This window comes from Simochromis diagramma, unplaced genomic scaffold (genome assembly GCF_900408965.1).
Source record: "Simochromis diagramma unplaced genomic scaffold, fSimDia1.1 OVJJ01000361.1, whole genome shotgun sequence".
Taxonomy (NCBI): domain Eukaryota; kingdom Metazoa; phylum Chordata; class Actinopteri; order Cichliformes; family Cichlidae; genus Simochromis; species Simochromis diagramma.
The window spans coordinates 19,182,244-19,205,815 of NW_024386860.1; the positions used below are offsets into that span (position 1 = coordinate 19,182,244).

At 45.2% G+C, this 23,572-nt stretch overlaps 1 protein-coding gene across 2 annotated transcripts; it reads left to right on the forward strand.

The window, feature by feature from the left end:
* The first annotated feature begins 995 nt into the window (after positions 1-995).
* bnipl (BCL2 interacting protein like) lies at positions 996-22,283 on the forward strand. Of its 2 annotated transcripts, XM_040030996.1 has the most exons (10): positions 1,005-1,304; positions 3,123-3,203; positions 3,496-3,539; positions 5,625-5,867; positions 5,941-6,135; positions 6,364-6,466; positions 6,547-6,678; positions 7,716-7,802; positions 19,226-19,324; positions 21,807-22,283. In XM_040030996.1, the coding sequence occupies exons 1-10, from the start codon at positions 1,261-1,263 to the stop codon at positions 21,829-21,831; spliced, it is 1,053 nt and encodes a 350-aa protein (XP_039886930.1). In that variant the 5' UTR covers positions 1,005-1,260; the 3' UTR covers positions 21,832-22,283. The 2 variants fall into 2 exon arrangements, 1 of the variants encoding a protein (XP_039886930.1); XR_005695725.1 differs by lacking the exons at positions 19,226-19,324; positions 21,807-22,283 and having other exon boundaries at positions 996-1,304; positions 5,941-6,190.
* Positions 22,284-23,572: the final 1,289 nt, after the last annotated feature.

Sequence of the window (23,572 nt, forward strand, 5' to 3'; positions counted from 1 at the left end):
ACAAGCAACAGAGTTGTGCAAAAATACAATAACGTAAAACAAGCAAAATATAAGAATGGCTAAATCTGAGACTAATAAATATATGTACAATATATAATAGTATATGCATTACTGGATGCGTATACTAAATGTTTTTCTACGTGTGTGTGTGTACATATTTTACAAATTAAATAGAGTAAACAATAAAATAAAATATATAAAAAAATATACAGACTTTGCTGCTAACAGCGTGTGCAGACACAACACTGGCTCGTACCTGAGCTTTACTTAAGTTATGATCACATGTTGCATCCAGCTGAGGTGTGCAGTCATAGCGGACCTTCATGCTTGTTTGAATCTGTTTGTTTTTTTGGGTTTTTTTTTTTCTGAAGATGTGAATTTCTGACAGATTTGGCACTGTTGGGCCTCCGTAGGCTGTTGGTTTTGGGTGTTTTATTAAAGAGAAAAAGAACTGCAGCCGACTGTCAGGAAACCAGCTGTGAATAAATCCTGTTTCACAATAATTGCACTGAGAAGGGAAAGACTTTTATTGTGAAACAGAGGGAAGAAGCTTGCAGCAACAGGAAGTTTGCAGAAGAAAGGTTTTTGTTTTTTTTATTTACAATGTTTCATCATGAGTCATCAGGATAAAGTTTGGGGTACAACTCTGTAAACATCTGGAACATCTGCTCAGACTTGTGGTTTCCCCTCTGAAACACTTGCCTTCCTTCTGACCTTCCCCCGTTGGACTCGATGTATTTATTGTAGTGAGTCGATTTATTAACTTGGGTGTTTGAAGTGGAAATGTTATTTCTAATTATGGTTGTAACATTTTCTCCTTTATCTCTGGATTTCTTGTGTTGATCCTAAATATATGTCCTTCATGCCTCCTGACTTCCAAAATAAAAGTCATTTTATAGCATTTAACTGAATTTAAGCTGCTCTCACAGGCACTAGGACCCTGCGGACACTCTGCACTTCCTCCTGCTTTAAATAGCTTCAGCATCTGATTGGTGGATTTTTAATGAAGCAGGCTGAAGCTGATCTGCCACCTCACCTGTGTGCAAGGAGCAGGTGAGCGTGGCCAATCAGGTGGCGGCTCTGTGGTGAAATGCAGACAAACCTGTCAGGCAGAGAGAGAGAGAGAGTGAGCGAGCCCCATAGAGTCAGAGTGGGAACTCCCTCTGTGCGAGGGAGAGGAGAGGAAGGAGGACACCACACTCAGACATCCAGTGGGTCCTACACGCTGGTCAGAGCACGCCGTGACATCAGAGTGACATCATGAGCTCCCCCACTGAGCATACAGACGGGCACGGTGAGGACAGGTAAATATTTACAGCTCAAACGCTGTGTGAGAGTGTGTGTGTGTATTTGTGCGTGTGTGCGTGCGCATTTCCTGCTCAGTAAAAAGAGGAAGTTCAATTCAAACTGCTTCTGCTGCTGACGGTCAGTGAAGAGGTCTCTGTGATATGTTCACCGCCTGATGATCTGGGCTGTTTTGATCAGCAGGAAGTGATGTCCGTTGACTTCCTGCTTGCTATGGGGTGTCCAGGTCCTGAGCCTCATTGCCGATCTCTTCCTTGCTGATGACTTCACTGATTAGTCTGCACTTTCTGATTGGCTCCTGGTTGGGTCCTGATTGGGTTCTGGTCCTCGGACAGGAAGCTGACGCCTTTTCCTGGATCTGAGCTCAGAGTCAAAGACCAGAGGAGGCCTCTGATCCTCCCGAGTCCCTGAAAACACTCTCTGAGCTCCTAACTCAGTCCGTGAAGCTCTGCAGGTGAGGCGTCCGGTCACGCCTGCGTGTCATGCGCTAGTTTGTGTCACACGTTGAGTTTTTGCGATTTCCCATCATGCTCCTGCAAACAGCTGATCTGTGGAGCAGGTGCTGAGTGAACGTCACCAAACAAACTGCCAGTAATGTGAACTGTGTTTGAGCTGATGAAGAAACGGACTGAACATCGCTCTGAGGTTCACGCCTCGCACTCTGCACCTGCAGCTTCACCTGCGCAGGTGAGGCCGTTGTAACACATGCAGAGCCGAGGACATTAGGGGAGAATATTTAACGTTCACAACACGCAGTTTAATAACCCGCGCCGAAACAAAGCATCTTATATTCCTGGCCTAACCTTACTGCCCACGGAGGTGCGTCTGATAACACACCTGAGGACTGCGCTCACACACCATTTTGGCTTTTTTTTTAGAAAATCTGGCTGTAAATCAACAGCCTGAGCCAAGTGTGCCATCTGCTGGGACGAGCTCAGAATCAAAGGTGATGATGTAATAATGATTGGCTCCACCCCCTGCAGTTCACCTGCAGTATCTGCACGCACCACCAGGGGGCAGCCGCCAAGACTTTACGAATCTTTAAGGCTGGAGACAAAGAATTGAGCAGATTATACGATCTGCAAACATCAGTCTTCATCGTCTTAAACTCCTCCTCCTTCTTCTCACATGTTCTCACCTGAGGAGCCCTCTGATTGGCTGAGATCCTTTGTGAAGAGTTTTAATCTTTACCAGGATTTCATCTGAACTTTCATGTATCCATCCACAGCTGTTCCTCACCAGGAGTGACTCCAAGGAAGCTTTACAGACTCCTTCATCTCTCCTCTTTGTTTTTGTGGAGGCTCATCAGAGCTCTGATATTTTTCCGAGCTGACCCTGAAGGTACCGCAGTGAAAACACTCCTCACCTGCAGAGGACCACCCACTGCACACACCTGTTCAGTTACTGTAGCTGGAGATCAGGTGTGTCAGCTTCACAGCAAACAGAGGAACAATGAAGCCCCTCCCTTGTTCACCTGTTCAGGTGTGTGTGAGATAGAGCAGTCAGACGGGTTTGATCTGATTTTAATCACCAGGAGGCTTAACTGCCTGCAGGTCAGATCTGTGATTGGACAGAAACCCTGGAGCTATAAATAGTTTACAAACCTCCAAACGAACGTCACAGGAGGTCAGACCAAGGTGTGTGTGTGTGTGTGAGTCATGAATGTCCGATCAAACAAACTTATTTATTGATCTTTATTTAACTTTAAATAATAGAACCACAAAAAAAACGTCAAAATACCTGCAGAAGAACAATCAGCCAATCAGAGAAGAGAATCTGAATTGGGTCCCAGTTTCGGTTTTTCTTTGCTCTTCCAGGTCTGCTCCAGGGCCTTCAAGCCCCGCCAACATCCAGGACTTGGAGCTGAGGGAGGAGTGGCAGGATGATGGCTTCCCCAGGTCAGAGGTCATGCTAACAGAGGCTAATAAAGATAAATAGATCCTTATGAAGGATGTTAATTTGTGCTAACAGAGGCTAATAGTAACATATGGTAAGAGGCGAATGTAGCTTTAATAAAGGCTAATGCTAATATGTGCTAACAGAAGCTAATAGCTGTGAATAAATGCAAACTAAAGCTAATGTGTGTGGTGAATATCTTCTCACAGAGCAATGCCGATGTTGCTAACACCTCTTTGTTTCACATGTTTACCTGGTTTTACCTGGCTGGCGTTGCTGGGCTTGCTGCTTCAGACCACTTCCAGAGGATGACACAGAAAGTCCAGCAGGAGAATCAGGTGAAAACCAATTTTTGTAAGCTAAAGTTGAAGCTACGAGTCTGTTGTGGCCAGTGCTATCCTCTACGCTGTTGCATGCTGGGGGAGCAGATTGAGGGTTGCTGATGCTAACAGACTCAACGAACTGATCTGCAAGGCCAGCAATGTTGTGGGGATGTAGCTGGACTCTCTTAAGGTTGTGATGGAGAGGCATATGTTGTCCAGGATAAAGACAGTGTTGGATAATTCCTCCCACAAGAGCACGCTCAGTCATAGACTGAGATTACCAAAAAGCACCACTGAACGACCCAGGAATGCATTCCTGCCTGTGGCCATCTCCCTGTACAACTCATCTACCCAACACACTGTATACTGCTATTGCTACACCCTTTTTGCTCATGCTCTTCTTTCTTATTCAGATATTTATTAGTAAGCAGTGTTGGGACTAACGCGTTATTAAGTAACGCATTACAGTAACTACGTTATTATTGTGGTAACGAGCACGGTAACTAGTTATTATGCCAAAATCAGGAACGCGTTACTCGTTACTGGGATTTAGATAGGCTCGTTATTCGTTACTTCGTGTGGTGGCATCGCGGAGCTTCCACAGATTCAATAACATTAGCAAGTGGTGGAGGCCAGCAGGTGGATGAGGGAAAGGGAGGCAAGAGGAGAGACCCGAAGCGGCCGCTGGTCCGAGAGTGTCAGGTGAACTGAACTTCAGGTTAGAAATTATAACCTGCAGTCCATCTGGGTCAGATATGAACCAAGTTTATGTGGAGTTTATTTTCGTTATGCTGACTTTTTCATACTGCGTACTAGCTAGCATGACGGAGTTTCTATACAGCTGGGTGGTGCTATGAAGTTACTGATGTTGAACTTTATTTTGTTCATACGGTTAGTTAGTAGAGTTTCCAACCGTCCCATAAAAAACAGAATCGTCTGGTATTCAGAGAAAATATTACACGTTTCGTATTGAGCTGAGAAGGAACAGTTTGTCCCGGACTTCAGCTACAATGAAAAAGACACAAAGCTGGATTTATTCTGTGTTTACGCTGCACAGCTGCTTCTTCTTCTCTCATCCTCTCACCCTCTCTCTCCTGTTTCTACTTCAATCATGAAACTGATCAATGATCAGCTGATCGGCTTTTCTCTCTTGTTTATCGCCCATTTCGCGCCAGAAAGAGGAAACCAGCGGATGTTGCTAAACAACAGCAGCACGTTTTATCAGCTGTTGTAAGAATGTATTTAATATTAATTTCTAGTATCAGCTGATGTTTGCTGGAGCCACAGCTGTAAAGCTGCTGGTCATGATGTCGGTTTGGATATGTGGTGAGAGGGAAACATGAAGATGAAACCAGGAGATGTCCTTACTGAATCATCAGAGCTGAACAGGTGATGGAGAAACAATTTTTTGTCCCAGTCCAGCCCTGTATGCAGCTCATCTGCAGTCTGGTGTTACCTACATCTTCCTATTCAGAAGGCAGGATTTCCGAGTTCTGAGTACAATCAAAGCACCACGACTGCAGTTTTTGTGTTGGATGTAAAAAGCGCACATGACGCTGTGACGGCTAGAATCATGGCGGCGGTCAACGACGGTGCAGGCGTGGGATTTCTCTCGTGGAAATTTGCACATTATCTTTTCCTTTCTATTGGCACAGTGCACTTGTGGCAAGTAAGCAAGCTAGAAGACTGGCAAAGTTACGGAAGCAACACATTAACAAGAGAAGTCTGAGTAAAACCAAAGTTACTTTCCCTAGTAACTAGTTACTTTGAAAGTAACGAGTAACTTCAAGTAACTGAGTTACTTTTGATGGAAGTAACTAGTAATGTAACTAAGTTACTAATTTAAAGTAACTTACTCAACACTGTTAGTAAGTGGCTTATATATATGTAAATATTGTATATATTGTGCTATTGTTTATTTCCTGTATTGTCTTTGTTGCTGTTGGTACTGGAGCGCTGTAACCAACATCATTTCCTCTATGGCTCAGTAAAGTATTCTGATTCTGACAAAGCTCAAAGTCACCAATCAAAGGTGATCAAAATCAATGACAACAATCTTCCAAAAATCAATCAGTGTTCACTCTGTCCTCTGTTCTTTAGCTCCGGTCACCAGCCTCACTCTATCGGGTGGAGGCGGAGCTAAGAAGCGTCTGGTGGCACCGTCTCTGAGTCTCACGCTGAACCGCCGTGACTCGAACGATCGGAACAGCTTCTCTGCAGCCGCGCTGTCAGGGACACCAGACGACACACCGTCGCTTGACATCAACCTGGAAGCTCTGGAGACGCCATCGGACAGCGAGACAGGAACACTGCCGGACAGCATGCACGACCTGGAGTGGGACGGTGAGATGTGCACGCAAATGGGAAGTAATGTAACCGAGAGAAAAGCAGCTGACCTCTGACCTCTGTCTCACAGACGACCTTCCTCGGATGGGCAGAGGTGGAGCTGTGGGTGTGGCCAGAAATCCGATGGAGCAGTCCGAAGGTCTGATGGAGCTGGATCAGGTGGACAGCAGAGGGCGGCGCTGGAGGCGGTTCTGCATCTCAGGACACGAATACCATGTCAACATGAGCGTCCTGGAGCCGTACCTGCAGGTCCTGTCGCATGGAGGTCAGAGGTCACACACCCACCAAACTACCTGTAATACACCTGCAGGAGCTTCCAGGTCTCACACACACCTGAAAAACACCTGTAACACAAATAAGCTGATACACTGATATTACACCTGCAGGAGCGCCACACACACTCACCTGTAACACACCTGCAGGTGCCATGGAGCTAACACTGTGTTGTATTTGAAATTGCACCGTGACAGCTCTGCCTGTGGTTGGTTGACAGGCTACTTTGGAGACGGAATGAACGCCATCATCCTCTTCACTTCTTGTTACCTGCCGGAGAACACAGTGGAAAACTACGAGTATGTCATGGAAAACCTGTTCAGGTGAGTTTGGGCCCAGAAATTGTGGTCAAATGCTAGCAGGTGTGAGCCACGCCTCCTTTATCACCTGTCTTCCCCTGCAGGTACATTGTGGGGACGCTGGACCTGATGGTCTCAGAGAATTACCTGCTAGTCTACCTGTGCGCCATGGCTCCCAGAAATAAGCTGCCCTCCATCAAATGGCTTCACCAGTGCTACACGTCCATCGACAGGAGGTACAGCATCCCCTCTCAGCACCGCCCTGAGGGGTGGAGCTTCTTTACTTCCTGTTCCTTCAGTAACTGTGACCCCGTAGACGAGTAGAGCTTCTCATAACTGCTCGCTGTGTCTGCTCCGACCTGTGGACCATGCGGCGAGATGATCTTTCAGTTCAACTACCAGCAATTTTGCTTTATTTATGTAGCACGAACAGTCGCATCGGGGCGCCTAACAATCATGTGACCCCCTATGAGAAGGCACTTTGGCGACAGGAAGTAACCTCCAGCAGTACCAGGCTCAGGGGTGGCCATCAGCCGCGACTGGTGTGGGTGAGAGGAGGAAGACGGGATATTCTGAATGTGAGACGAGCTAAGGTGAAAACAAGGTGCGTTACGCTAACCATAGGCAAGAGCGCCAACGGAGAGCTCCGCCCCCATCACAGCCACAACAAAAATGACCCCTGTATTCATCCATTTGCAGTGTCAGGGTCACGACATGATTTTCACACGCTGCGTGGCGTGCAGCGCCGAGATCCTATTTGGAGCATCCACTTGAGTCAGACTTCCTGTTTGGAAACAACCAACCCACCAACTCTGCAATCCAAGATGGCAGCAGTGGGGGTTCAACACCCCCCGCCTCTCGCCATGTCACCTTCTGCTAATAAAAGCTAATAGCTGGCTGTGGCTCAACGACAGCAGGTGATGGTGCTGACGTCGGGTCAGACTCCGTCATGACGTCTTTAATCTGATTGATCACGCTCGCTGTGTAAGAGACGCTCTGATTGGAGCGCTGCTCTGTGTGGTCATGATGTAATCATCCATTGCCTTTGCTGTTGGGAGATGATGTCGGGGATTCAGCCATGTTTCCAGCTCTTTGGAGGTCATCTTCTTCCTCCTCCTCATCACAGCTGTGCACGCTTACAACCACAGCAGCACCGTGCAGCTCTTTAACTCGTCTGTCATACGTAACGGCGTTACCGCGATGGTCACGGTGGCCTTTGAAGTGTGTTTAGCGAACAAGGACATGGGGGTTCACTGTCCTCATGTCTCCGCAGGCTGAAGAAGGACCTGAAGGGGCTGCTGGTCGTCCATCCCGCCTGGTACATCAAAGCTCTCATCACGCTGGTCAAACCTTTTATCAGGTCAGCGCACACACACACACACACACACACACACACACACACACACACACACACACACACACACACACACACAATGTACATTTGGTTTTTCTGGACCCTGGTTGGCTGCAGTGCATTCCTACCACCAGAAGGTGGCAGTGAAGTACCAAGAAGCTGAAATCTAGCAGGGCCTCTGTCAGTGAGCTGCACTTTGACTCCACTCACTGGATAAATCACGGTGTGCACGTTCACGGTGCAGCATCTAATGAGTCTTTACTTGGGATGAGGGAAAGAAATTAGACTAACAGACTAGTCTAAAAGTAAGAAATGCTCAGAAGTTTAGTTCAATTTCATGGAAAATGTCAAAAACTAACAACAAAGGCATTTTAAAATATTTATCACATTCATGATCAGAGGTGGCAAAAGTCCAGACATTCAGTGTTTAAGTAGAGAAGAGTTATTGTCAAAAGCACATGTACAGATCATACACAGTGAAACTGCAGGGCTCCCACAGTCCTCAGTGTTACACTAAACAACATAAAAGATAAAAGTCTTATACACACAACAGTGTCCAACACAGTCTGAGTGTTTTTGGGAAAGTGGGAGTGTGGGAGTCAGTGAAGGGCGGTGGTTCAGAGTTTTGTATTTGGGGGGGCGGGGTCGACAGAGCAGGGAGAGAGTAGATGTCCTGGAGTGAGGGCAGAGAAGCACCCACGATCCTTTCTCTGCTCTCGCTCTCCTCAGTTTGAGGAGGAAGTAGAGTCGCTGTTGGGCTTTACGGACCACGATGCTGTTCTTTGACCACATCAATATGAAGTACATATACTAGTGTTAAAAAATAATGCAGTAAAAGTTCAAGTATGGATTTAAACTTAAGTGAAAAAGTACAGGCTCTGACAGTTACTCAGAGTAAGAAAGTAAAGAGCAGCTCCTTGAAGGACGTTTTTACTGAACCTCCTGTTATATTAATGTAATAAAGTAATAATAGATGGAGATGAGCAGGTTTTCCCAACAACGATGCACCATCTGGTGGCAGATGTCTACATAACATTTAAGACCCAATAATTTACTGGCGTTAGATTAAACGGCTGTCATGTCTGTTGCCGACGATCTTTCGATCTTTTTTTTTTCATCATGGTTTTTATTGCAGATTTTCCTTTAACAAGACAGTGTCTCGACATTAGACACAGAACAACAAAACAGTACAAACACAAAAGGTACACAACAGCTCTTAAATAAGGCATAATAGAAGATACAAAATACAAAATATAACATACAAGAGGTGGTGAGTCAGTCTTACAGCGCCCGGGTGATGATCACGTGCGTAGTAGTCCTTTGAATAAGATAGCGGAAAGGTCCGGTCCAATATAGTCCAAAAAGGGGTGCCACATCCCGTAGAACTGACCCACACTGTGGTGTATAACGTGTGTGAGGTATTCCAGAGGAATCAGTTCAAAAATTATTTTGCGCCAGCCACAGACAGTGGGAGTCCTATCGTTGATCCATTGCAAGAGGATATTTTTCCTGGCTGCAAATGTTAGAGTGTTATACAATCTTTTGTTGGCCGCCTTTTAGGCGGTCACTTGGAAGACCTAGAATCAGGGATAAAGGGTCCATCTCTATATCAACGTGGAAGATTTTCCCCAGTTCACCTGTAATGTCAGCCCAGTATTCTTGAAGCTTGTAACAGGACCAAAAACAGTGAGTTAAAGTCCCTACATCAGTTTTGCACTTAAGACACACAGGGGAAAGAGAGCGGCTGAAGAGGTGTCTGCGGTGAGGGGATACGTGTAATCTGTGTAAAATCTTAAGTTGGATTGCTCTTGTCCGAGTACAAATTGAAATCCTTTTTGCGAGAGACCAAACGGTATCCCACTTATCTTCATCTATGGTTACCAACAGTTCCCTCTCCCACACACCTCTAATCCCCTGCGCATCAGTGGTAGTCAAAGCATTAAGCACATGATAAAATGAACTCAGAGACACCTTCAGCTGTTGCCTAAACAAAACCTTCTCAACATCAGATACTTCAGGGTGCTCAGCAAGGGTTGTACTGTGAGTGATATAGTGTCGTATTTGCAAAAAACGAAAGAAATCCTGTCTAGGCAAGCCGTAACTGTTGGTAAGTTGTTCAAACGACATGAGTTCATCACCCGAGAAAAGGTCACCAAGAGACTTAATATTCTTATCAGACCATCGTTGAAAGCCGGGGTCCGAGGAACCCGGAGGGAAAGCAGGGTTATTCATTATAGGGGTAAAGGTTGATGTTATTCTCGATCTTCCCTCAAGACGGCGGACAATTCGCCACGCTTTTAGGGTGTTGATTGTTACAGGATTTGTACAAAGGGCCTTAATTCCGTTAAAATCATTACAAAATAATAGATCGCTCAGTTTGCATTGTGACAGAGCTGTCTCAATATCCGACCAGATTGAGGTTTTACCCCTAACCCAGTCGCTCACAAATCTTAAATGGGCAGAAAGCTGATACAATCTAATATTAGGTAGATCCAAGCCGCCCCTGGAGCTTGGCAGATGCAACACTGCCATCTTGAGTCTGGGTCTGCGCTTGTTCCAGATGAAAGAGGTAAGCCAACCATTTATGTCCTTCAGTACTCTCTTAGAGAACAAGACGGGGATCATTTGGATAGGATACAATAGCCTGGGCAGCACATTCATTTTGATCAGGGCAATGCGTCCTAGCCAGGAGACAGGAAGTGACGCCCACCGCTCTAGGTCCTGTTTGAGTTTGCCAAATAAGGGTGTGAAGTTGGCTTTGTACAATTGGTCGAGAGACGGGGTAATAAAGATCCCCAAATACACAAATCCATTAGGAGACCATTTAAAAGGAAAAGAAGGAACAGTAGCCGGCATTGTGAAAAGAGTACCGAGAGGCATGGCCTCTGACTTAGCCAAATTGATTCTATAACCAGAGAAACGGCTAAACCTGTCAATCACCCCAATGAGACTGGGTACGGATGTTACAGGGTTAGTCAAAAGAATCAAGATGTCGTCCGCGTATAAGGTTATTTTATGACACAGCTGTCCAATCTCTAAACTACGTATTGTGGGCGTCGCCCTTATGGCCTCAGCAAGAGGCTCTATGGCCAGAGCGAACAGAAGGGGCGATAAGGGGCAGCCCTGCATAACTCCCCTATGAGTGTTGAAGTAATCAGACCTAAGTCCATTAGTCAGGACTGCTGCCTGTGGATTATTGTAGATAACCTTGACCCATTTTATAAAATTCTCCCCTAAGCCGAATTTGCCTAGAGTATACAACAAATAAGACCACTCAATTCTGTCAAATGCTTTCTCCGCATCGAAAGAAAGCACAAGGCCGTCAATAGATTTTTGCTTGAAAGCTACAATAGCGTTCAGTAAGCGTCTAACATTGGTGGCTGAGTTTTGACCCTTTATAAAGCCTGTCTGGTCCTCCCTTATCAGCACAGGTAAAAAAAATTCTAAGCGGGAGGCCAGAATTTTAGAAAGCAGTTTCCTATCCACATTCAAGAGGGCTATAGGTCCATAGGATCCGCACAAATCAGGACACTTCCCTTTCTTTAGAATTAGGGAAATGTTGGCTTCCTTCAGTGTCTGCGGGAATTCACCCGTAATGAAGGAGTGGTTGAACATATCAAGAAGTGGTTCCACAATAATATCCCGAAACTGTTTATAAAATTCACAACAGAAGCCGTCAGGCCCTGGTGACTTTCCACTTCGTAGTGATTTAATAGCCTTAATCACTTCGGTCTTAGTTATAGGGCTGTTAAGGGCAGTCTTCTGTTCCTCTGACAAATTTGGTAAGTCGAATTGGGTAAAGAAATTATGCATCAGCTACTCCCCCTCCGGGACTTGTTGAGAAGAGTACAAGGCTTCGTAGAACTTCTCAACACAGTCGTTTATCAGTTTGTTTCCATATATCTTGTGGCCACCTTCATCAGATATCGCTGCAATGGTATTAGATTCTGCGCGCTTCTTAACATAGTACGCCAGACATTTACCGGCCTTATCTCCATGCTCGTAGAACCTCTGTCTGGTGTATTTAAGTTTCTTCTCTGCATCTCTGGTAAGAAGGCAATTCAGCGCTGACCTGAGTGCGGTTATTTCTTGCCATAATGGTGGTGATGGGGAGGCAATATATGTTTATCCTTATCCATCAATTTTTGTTCCTCCATCCGTTGTCGCTTCTTTGTCGCAGAATACGAAATAATTAGGCCCCTCGCATAAGCTTTGCATGTTTCCCACAAAACAGAGGCAGTACTAGCTGAGGGGGTGTTGATATCCAAAAACGCTTTAAATTCGGCAGAGAAGTGAGAGGTAAATTCCTCATCCTTAAGAATAATGGTATTAAGCCTCCAGTGACGGGACCTATGAAGCGCAGCTTTAAGATCGAGATCCATGATTACTCTAGCGTGATCTGAGATGATTATACTTGTTATGTTGCACGATACTACTGAACCCAAGTCAGTTTTCGGGAGAAAAAAGTAATCAATTCTAGTTTGGGACCTATGCGGAGCCGAAAAAAATGTGTATTGCTTATCGGAGGGGTGAGTATATCTCCAAGCATCAACAAGTCCAAACTCGTCGCATAGAGTGTGAAGCGCTTTGGCCTGAGGAGAGGGAGTTGCAATGCTATGTGGAAATCTGTCCATAAGCGGATTTAACATTAAGTTGAAATCACCACCAATAATAACAGTAGAGTTAGGAAGAAATGGGGCTAATTCCAGAAACATTTTGGTAAGAAAGGTAGTCGGGTGGGCAGGTGGAAAATAAACATTCAGTAATAAAATATTTTGGCCTTGCAAAATCCCTTTGACTATCACGTAGCGGCCCTTCAGATCCTTAACGCAATCAGTTACTACAAAAGGTACATTTTTCCTAATCAACACTGCCACTCCTCTACTTCTTGTAGTGAAGGATGAAAAAAACACTTGTCCATATAATCCTTGTTGCAACTTCAAGTGCTCATTATTATCAAGATGTGTCTCTTGTAACATAGCAACATCTACACCGTCCTTTCTTAGACAAGTAAATATCTTCCTCCTCTTAATAGGGCTGTGAACCCCTCGTACATTCCAGGTGCATATTCGCAGCCTACTCATTATTAGACTTATTCATGTATCATACAAAGCATATTGAGCCAAAGGGTTCACCACACGCTGGTTGAAAATAAAACAGCAAAAAAAAAAAAAAAAAAAAGGCAAGAAAGAGCTGTGTGACGGAACATTCAAAGAACAGTGATTTGGCAACAGCCCTACTAAACATGTAGGGAAAAACCAATCTCCTCCTGCCCGTCGGGAAAGCCGAAGGGCATTGCACGCGCATAACTCACGCCTACCCATAGACGAAAACACAGTCCGTCCGGTGCCCGATGGGGTGGAAGATTTCACCTGGTCGCTTATAAGCAGCGAGGACGAAAAAAGAGAGTCACATACGCCTAGATTCGGCAAGTACTCACACCGGTTCATAAGGCATAGTGTGAAGAAAAGGAGTACTCCGGTGGTTACGGGGATTCAGGGCAGCGAGTCCGCGTAGGACGCAGCTGCCTCCGGTGTGTTAAATCTCTTCTCCTTGCCGTTGGCAAACAGCCTCAGTGTGGCGGGGTAGAGAAGCGCATAATCCACATTCTTCTTCCTCAGGCAGCTTTTCACCTCGTCGAAAGCCTTGCGTTTCTTGGCTACCGCCGCTGAATAATCATTAAAGAAGGAGACTTTGATCCGACCTGTTGGTTGGTTCGGCTGCGTAGCCAGGCGCCGAGCTGCGGCCATCACACGTTGTTTATCAGCAAAGTTGTGAAGCTTCATAATGATGGGTCTGGCGCGCTGGCTGGGGCCCGGCCTCGGTGCTAGAGAGCGGTGAGCGCGGTCTAGTTTGATCTTCCCATTTTTAGTTGTGAGCTCGAGATAGGAGGGGAGCCATGACTCCACGAAGGCGACAACATCATTTCCCTCCGTGCCCTCGGGAAGCCCGACCAGGCGAAGGTTACATCTGCGGCTGCGGTTCTCTAAATCATCCATGTGGTCTGCTATGTCAGTTACTTGTTTTTCGAGTCGAGCCACTTTCGCCTGCAATACACCTGCCGTGTCTTCCATGCCTGAAATCCGTATCTCGGCGTCTCCCACCCGTGTCGCCAGAGCCTGGATCCGAGACGTCTGTTCACGGATTGCGGCCAGCACAGTATCAACTTTAACATCCAACAAAGTTGTAATGCTGTCAGTTATCTTACTCAGAGCCGCAAGGATATTCGGGTCGATATCACTCCCAGTTTCCTCAGCGTCAGCGGAGATTTCTGTGTCGCTGGCGTTAGCTTCTTCAGGCTCAGCCGCCATGTAAATGTTGGCTTTAATTTAGCAAAAGAAATTCCAGAGTCAAGAAATAATAACGACCTAAATAAACATATTACTCAGAATGTGTCCTCCATGTTTATTGGTGCTGCAACTCATAGAGAAATAATTAACATTGTGAAGACATTTAAAAATAAAAAGTCCACTGACTGTTTTGGTATTGACATGATATTAGTTAAAAGTATTATAGAATATATAGTGCAACCTTTCGCATACATTTGTAATCTATCCTTTCAAACTGGTGTGTTTCCCTCACAAATGAAAATAGCAAAAGTTATTCCAATCCATAAAAACGGAGAGAGATGTCAGTTTACCAATTATAGGCCAATATCACTGCTCCCACAGTTCTCAAAAATTTTAGAAAAGTTATTTGTTAATAGACTTGATAAATATATTGAGAAGCATAATCTCCTAAGTGATAACCAATATGGTTTTAGAGCGAAAAGGTCCACTTCGATGGCAGTGATGGAACTTGTTGAAGGGATATCTAATGCTATAGATAATAAGGAATATACTGTTGGTGTTTTTATAGACTTAAAAAAGGCGTTTGATACAATTGATCTATATTAATGAATAAACTAGAGCGATATGGCATAAGAGGGATAGCATACAAGTGGATGAAAAGTTACCTGGATGAAAGATATCAATATGTCGAATTCAATAATGTAAAATCTAAGCAGTTGAAGGTAACTTGTGGTGTTCCTCAGGGCTCTGTGCTGGGCCCTAAATTATTTATATTATATATAAATGACATATGTAGTGTTTCCAAACTGTTAAAATGTGTATTGTTTGCTGATGATACCACTCTGTACTGCTCAGGTAAAAACCTGGAACAGCTTCTGACTACAGCGGAAAAGGAGTTAAATATATTAAAAAACTGGTTTGAGAAGGATAAACCTGCGGATCTGTGTACATCCTACAGACCTATAAGTCTACTTAGTGTGGATTGTAAGATTCTGTCCAAAGTTTTATCCAGACGATTGGAGGAGGTTCTTCCGGTTCTGATAAAGCCTGACCAGACGGGATTCGTCAAGAATAGATACTCCCGCTCCAATGTCCGCCGACTCATAAATATTGCGCAGTTTTCCCAGAACACCAATTGTAGGGCTCTCGCGATCTCCTTGGATGCTGAGAAAGCATTTGATCGGGTGGAGTGGGAGTATCTATTTGATGTTTTGGACAGGTTTGGTTTGGGATCTGAATTTGTCAAGTGGGTCAAACTGCTGTATGGGGCCCCAGCTGCAAGGGTCTTGGTTAATGGCTCGGTCTCGGATGTCTTCCCACTGGGTAGGGGAACGCGGCAAGGATGCCCCCTCTCTCCCCTGTTGTTTGCACTTGCTTTGGAGCCACTGGCAGAGGCTATAAGAACTGATCCTGGGATCTGTGGGGTGACCTTGTCGAATACTGAATACAGGATTTCCCTTTATGCAGATGATGTGTTGCTCTTTCTCACTAAACCAGAAACTTCTATTCCTGCACTGACACATATCATCAACCAATTTGGCCTCTTCTCGGGGTATAAGATAAATTATGATAAATCTGAAGCCTTGCCACTGGGTGTCGGGGGGAGGTGGGACGCTCCTCCTAATTTTCCTTTCAGGTGGTCGACCACGGGTTTCACATATTTAGGTATCAGGGTGTCCGCAGACACAGCGGAGTTGTACAAGCTGAACTTTAAGCCGATTGTGGCCTCAATCAAGAATGACCTCAATAGGTGGTTTGACCTCCCCCTGTCTTGGACGGGTAGAATAAGTCTGATCAAGATGAATGTGCTACCCAGAATATTATACCCCATTCAAATGTTGCCTCTCAGGATCAACAGAAAAACATTCGTGGAAATTGAGGGTTGTCTTTCTAAATTCATATGGCGTGGGAAGAAATCTAGACTAAAGATACAGATTTTACAACTGCCCACGGATGAGGGGGGTCAGGCTCTGCCTAACTTTTTATATTACTACTGGGCTTGCCACGCACAAATAATTTCAGGGTGGTTACATTCCTTCCTTCACCGGGGCGAACCATCGGTGGATGCCTGGTGCTGTGACCCTCTCTCACCTCTTAGTCTCTTATCCACTGACCTGGCGGACCTCCCTCCTGGTGTCAGAACTAATTCCGTCTTGATGCCCACTTTAAAGGTCTGGCATAGTATTACTGCCCACGTCGGAAGGAGAGGTTTCTCTAGTGCACTGCAGCCCCTAACTAGGAATAAAGCTTTCCCCCCGGGTATTGGCATTAATATATTTGATGATTGGTATTCTAAAAATATAAGGTTCATTTGTGATCTGTTCGAAAGGGGTAGCTTTATGGCTTTCAATCAGGTTCAAGTTAAGTATGATTTACCACAGAAACACTTCTTCGGATTCCTGCAAGTAAGGCATTATGTGAACTCTCTTAAATTTCCAGCCAATCAACCAGTTTTGAACCCAGTTGAAAGCCTTCTTCTCAAAGTTAACGAGGAAATGACTACGAGAAAGAAATTTATTTCTCTTTGTTATGGGAAATTGTTGTCTTTGAACTTTGTAAGCACTGATACGGCCAGGGTTCGGTGGGAAACCGACCTCGAAGCTCAAATTGGTGCGGAAGCATGGTCCAAAACTTTCAGATCTGCCATGAAATTGTTTCCCTGTAACAGACTAAAGGAAAGCCAGTACAGAATCTTACACAGGCTGCAGCGCACGCCGGAGTTCCTAAATAAAATTCACCCTCAGATTTCTGCTCTTTGTGTGAAGTGCAATACGGCTGTAGGGACCTATTACCACTGCATATGGCAATGTCCTTTAATTGCTAGATTTTGGAAGAATATTGCTATAGAGCTTTGCTCTATTTTCCACCGTACGATCCCACTGAACCCTATGCTGTTCGTTCTGGGTCTATCTATAGAAGGGCTCTCTCTGTCTTCTGCACAGATGCTTTTGTTAAGTAAACTTTTACATTTGGCGAGGCGATGTGTACTGTTTCAATGGGTTCAGAGTCGGCCTCCTACTGTTACACAGTGGTACAGGGAACTGCTCGGGGTGCTGCCAATGGAGCGCCTCAGTGCCATCATGAAGGGCAATTGTAATGCATTCTGTAGCATATGGCAGCCTCTGCTTGATTACCTACCTCATGACCTTACTGTGCTATTACATAAAGGGGACTCACAGTTTGTTTTTAAACACAATGCTTAATGTCTGTGTTCCCCCCCCCTTTTTTTTTTTTTTTTTTTTTTTTTGTTTCCCTTGACTTCAAATGTGGAACGCTTTACATTTTTTGTCCCAGGCGTGTGTACTGGTAACTCATGTACCTGCATTTGCTCTGCTTTTTCTTTTGTGTGCTTGGCTGTGCTGACTTGTTGCTGTTCGTGTTGTTCTGACAAAATCAATAAATCATCGTTTCAAAAAAAAAAAAAAAAACTGGTTTGATGTAAATAAGTTATCATTAAATATAAAGAAAACAAAATTGATTATTTTTGGCACTAGACAAATGAAAAATGTATCTAAAATAAGGGTTAATGGAATTGAAATTGAAAGAGTGTACGAAAATAAATTTCTTGGAGTGATAATTGATGATAAGCTGAGTTGGAAGTCTCATATAAACCACGTGAAAACAAAAATGTCAAAAACCATTGCTATTCTCTATAAAACAAAGCATGTCCTGAACAAAAAATCATTATACACACTTTATTGTACTCTGTTGCTTCCATATATGACTTACTGTCTGGAGATATGGGGTAATGCATATAAAACGAACACTCTTCATATTTTCAAGTTACAAAAAAAAGCTATAAGAATTATAAACCAATCAAACTATATAGAACCAACTAACATTTTGTTTATTAATCTGAATACCCTGAAATTTTATGATTTAGTTGAATATAAAATGGCACAGATAATGTATAAAGCACAAAATAACTTGCTTTGCCCCAGTACTCAGAAGCTGTTCAAAGTCAGAGAGAGTCAATATGACTTAAGGGGAACAGATTTCTTTAAAAAAAACAAGATAAGGACAAATATAAAGCAGAGATGTGTTTCTGTTAGAGGAGTTAACCTGTGGAATAGTTATGACAGCGATTTAAAAAGGTGTAGTTCATTTTCCTTGTTTAAAAACATGTTTAAAAATAGAGTAATAGAAAAATATATAAATCAAGAATGAAAAGAGCAAAAAGGAGAAAAAAACAACAACCTCTTGATTCTTTTGCTTTGATGTAGTTACTTATCTAAGGTGGAAAGTTTTTTTTTTCTTTGTTTTTTTTTTGTTTGTTTGTTTGTTTGTTTGTTTGGTTTTTGCTTTGTTTTATTATTTTCTTCGAGCCCTGTGTACAGGAGCTGCATACAAAAATATATTTTGTGAAAAGGGTTGGCGTAATAAGCAAATGCTTCAGCCAATACCTTTTGATTAGCCTTGTCTCATGCTTTCTTTCTTTATGGTAGATTTTTGTTCTGTTTTCACTGTTTTTTTTTTTTTTCACTGTTTTCACTGAGATTTGAATTTGAATGCTAATCAATAAAATCAAAATCAAAATCAAATAGGACCCACAATGTCGCTAGCTTGCACAACCGGAGCTGTCTTTTTCTTAGACCTGACGTTAGGCATTTTAGAAAAATAGTCGTCCAGACTCATTATAGAGTTACTCCCACGCACATTTGTAACGTTTCACCAGGTGAACACGTATTTTAGACGGATAATCGAGGGACCTCACCGGAGCACAGCAAGATGGGTGTTCACGCTACGACGCCATCTTGCCACCCCTTCTTTCGATCTTGAAGAATTCTTCCAAGAGTCTGTGGTGCACGCTGGTGAAACCAGAACCTCACAGAACTGCACCGCCTGATGGAAACATCGGTCAGCACAAGGCGCCATCTCAGTGTCTTAAAGAGTGTTTGATGTTATGCAGATGTTGGATGTTGCAGCAGAAACACATTTTAAGCTCAGACCTGAGCTTTAGAACAGGACCCCAAGTCTTCCCCCTCGGTTAGAGCGGCCTCCTGTGGTGGATCTGGTCATTACACAGATAAATCTCAGTGAGAAATCTTACAGGTTAAACTATCCCAGGTCCTGATGTGTTGTGTTAGCTTGATGTAGCTGGTCTGTCTCACCTGTGACCTTTGACCCTGTTCTCCACAGCGATAAGTTCAGCAGGAAGATCCGCTTCATTCAGAGTCTGCAGCAGCTGTCCGAGCTCATCCCCACAGACCAGCTGCAGATCCCTGACGCCATCCGCCAGTAAGGCCCTCTGACTCCAGTCTGACTCCACTCTGACTCCAGTCTGACTCCACTCTAACTCCACTCTGACTCTAACTCCACTCTGACTCTGACTCCACTCTGACTCTGACTCCACTCTAACTCCACTCTGACTCTGACTCCACTCTGACTCTGACTCCACTCTGACTCTGACTCCACTCTGACTCCACTCTGACTCTGACTCCACTCTGACTCTGACTCCACTCTGACTCCACTCTGACTCCACTCTGACTCCACTCTGACTCTGACTCCACTCTGACTGTGACTCCACTCTGACTCTGACTCCACTCTAACTCCACTCTGACTCCAGTCTGACTCCACTCTGACTCTGACTCCACTCTGACTCTGACTCCACTCTGACTCTGCTCTGACTCCACTCTGCTCTGACTCCACTCTGACTCTGACTCCACTCTGACTCTGCTCTGACTCCACTCTGCTCTGACTCCACTCTGACTCTGACTCCACTCTGACTCCACTCTGACCCTGGCTCTGCTCTGACTCCACTCTGACTCTGACTCCACTCTGACTCCGCTCTGACCCTGGCTCCGCTCTGACTCCACTCTGACTCTGACTCCACTCTGACTCCACTCTGACTCCACTCTGACTCTGACTCCACTCTGACTCCACTCTGACTCTGACTCCACTCTGACTCTGACTCCACTCTGCTCTGACTCCACTCTGACTCTGACTCCACTCTGACTCCGCTCTGACCCTGGCTCTGCTCTGACTACACTCTGACTCCACTCTGCTCTGACTCCAGTCTGACTCTGACTTCACTCTGACTCTGACTCCACTCTGACTCTGACTCCACTCTGACTCCACTCTGACTCTGACTCCACTCTGACTCCACTCTGACTCTGACTCCACTCTGACTCCAGTCTGACTCCACTCTGCTCTGACTCCACTCTGACTCTGACTCCACTCTGACTCCACTCTGACTCCACTCTGACTCTGACACCACTCTAACTCCACTCTGACTCTGACTCCACTCTGACTCCACTCTAACTCCACTCTGACTCTGACTCCACTCTGACTCTGACTCCACTCTGACTCCACTCTGACTCTGACTCCACTCTGACTCCACTCTGACTCTGACACCACTCTAACTCCACTCTGACTCCACTCTGACTCTGCTCTGACTCCACTCTGCTCTGACTCCACTCTGACTCCGCTCTGACCCTGGCTCTGCTCTGACTCCACTCTGACTCCACTCTGACTCTGCTCTGACTCCACTCTGCTCTGACTCTGCTCTGACTCTGCTCTGACTCCACTCTGCTCTGACTCCAGTCTGACTCTGACTCCACTCTGACTCCGCTCTGACCCTGGCTCTGCTCTGACTCTGCTCTGACTCCACTCTGACTCCACTCTGACTCCGCTCTGACTCTGACTCGACTCGACTCCGCTCTGACTCCGCTCTGACTCTGCTCTGACTCCACTCTGACTCCGCTCTGACTCTGCTCTGACTCCACTCTGACTCCACTCTGACTCCGCTCTGACTCTGCTCTGACTCCACTCTGACTCCGCTCTGATTCTGCTCTGACTCCACTCTGACTCTGACTCCACTCTGACTCTGCTCTGACTCCACTCTGACTGTGACTCCACTCTGACTCCGCTCTGACTCCACTCTGACTCCGCTCTGACTCTGCTCTGACTCTGCTCTGACTCCACTCTGACTCCACTCTGACTCCGCTCTAACTCTGCTCTGACTCCACTCTGACTCCGCTCTGATTCTGCTCTGACTCCACTCTGACTCTGACTCCACTCTGACTCTGCTCTGACTCCACTCTGACTGTGACTCCACTCTGACTCCGCTCTGACTCCACTCTGACTCTGCTCTGACTCTGCTCTGACTCCACTCTGACTCCGCTCTAACTCTGCTCTGACTCCACTCTGACTCTGCTCTGACTCCACTCTGACTGTGACTCCGCTCTGACTCCACTCTGACTCTGCTCTGACTCCGCTCTGACTCTGCTCTGACTCCACTCTGACTCCACTCTGACTCTGACTCCACTCTGGCTCGGACTCCATTGTAACTCTAATCTGGCTCTAAGATAATTTTGATGATCGATTGAACACACAGATTAAATACAAAATGCAAGAAAACGCTTATAACACCTCACAAAAAGGCTAACAGTGGCAGCTGGGTTAGCTGCTACTTCTGTATGTTTTAGACCTAACCCATACTGACCTTTGACCCCTATTCACCTTAACAGCTGGTGATAACAGCCTTTTCTTATTCCTTCTGTTTGACTAATTCCTATTTTACTGAGTCATACTTCCTGTATCATTTCCAAATTAAAAGCCCTCCATCAGTTTGCATTGAGCTTTTTATTGAGAAACGATTGCAGAAAGTCACGTGATCTGTGGTGTGAGGAAGACGGAGAGAAGACGAAGACGCTCACAGAGACGTTAAGGCCTGCTGATGTTGGCGCGGTTCATGAATCCACTTCCTGTCTCTCTGCAGGTTTGATGAGAAGCTGAACAGATGACCCTCTCACACGTCACACTGGAGGGACCCAGGAGGCCACAGGGTCAGGAAGCCTGCTGACCTTTGACCTGTGGCGTGTACATATGAGCAGACTGCTGTACGTCTGTGTGCTGGTGGCGTTCGGACTCGGAGAGGACGAACATGCTAACGGGAACTCTGCTGCTTCTTTCCTCTAAACTTGAACAAACGCTAACTTACTGTTTATTTATTGGCGTATTTAAGACGGCGGTGAGAGCGAGACACCCGACACATCGCGCCGTCACGTTTCTGTCTGAGCCTCAGATCTATGGACGTGTGGGGGGTGGGGCTAATCGGGCTCTGTAATCCAGGTGATAGAATCTGTTTTGGTTTTCATGTCCAGGTGAAACACGTGAGTGGAGCTTCACTGCGGAAAGTTGCTGACTGGTTGCTGACTGTGTTTCACTTCCTGTAATAAAGCATGGATCAAGCAGCCTGACTCGTCCTGTTTGTTTCATGAGGTCCCGTCTACCTGAAAACGCGTGATGCTGACTCACGGTTTGCGACCTCACCGCCGTTTCAGGGTCAGCAGCGGGCTCTTAGGCTTGACGAGGTAATGTTGACAGCTGTGGACAGGACAATTATTTAGTTTTTCTTTTTAGTTTTGAGTTCACAGAATTATTCATTTTCCACACAGTGTAAACGCGAGTGCTTACTGGCTGAAATGATTGTCAGGTGACCTGTATTCTTCTTTCTGAATGGCCTGCAGGGAACAGCTCAATCCAAACATCAACAGTATCAACACCAACGTGAGTTCAGCCCACTGAACTGTGTCAGAGCGCCCTGCTGTGACTGTGATTTACGTCTTTTCTCTCACACGTCCAAACCTTTCCGTGATCACTCTCGTCTGTTTTTTACAGCCTGTGCTCGTCTCCAAGTGCTCTACGTTCAGCTTTCCAAAACGCACAATTTCAAAATAAAAGCTCAAAGGTGTTGTGTTAAATCATTATTGTGAAAAGTGAAAATCACAGTGGCACACTGCTGCTTTCATAAAGGTGTCAGTATTGGAAATACTATGACATTAGGGGTGTCCAAGTTCATGGGCTGCATCCTCCTGAGGCCGCATTTGTAGCCCGATTACGTCACAGCGACGCGATGAAGCCTGTCCAAATTCAAAAGCTGCTCCAAATGCGTTCCCCTTTTCCCAGATTTGAAGGATGGGTCGGGTGTATCCTTTGTGGCCCATATTATCCCAGAATTCATATTCATATTCCAGTTTCCAACAATGGCAGCAGCTACTTTTAATATTACTCTGTGTCACAAAACGTACTTTCAGGCAAAAATGTAGCTGCGTGAACTTCAAATATCTGCTCGGCTTATCACGATATCACATATTTGCAAAAGTGCTCCGACGTTTTGGGAGACGAACTCCCCGCACATCGTTTTCAACCCCACCGTGGTCTTTGGCTACTCAGGTCAAACATGATATATAAGTCAATTAGATACTTATAAATGTTATTGTTTGGCTTTTTTCAGTGTCTGATTTGTTTGTGAGTAAATCGGTTTGGCTGAGATTAAAGTTATAGTTCTCACACAGCTGAATAAACATCAAAAAGAAAACTGATTAAACAGAAGTGTGAGATGGTCGAGAGTTTACTCCAGTGTCCTGTTATGTAAGCAGTGTGGGCTGTTTCACCTGCACCAGAACTCAACTGTTTACATACAGTGGCTTGCAAAAGTATTCGGCCCCTTTGAACTTTCCCACATTTTGTCACATTACAGCC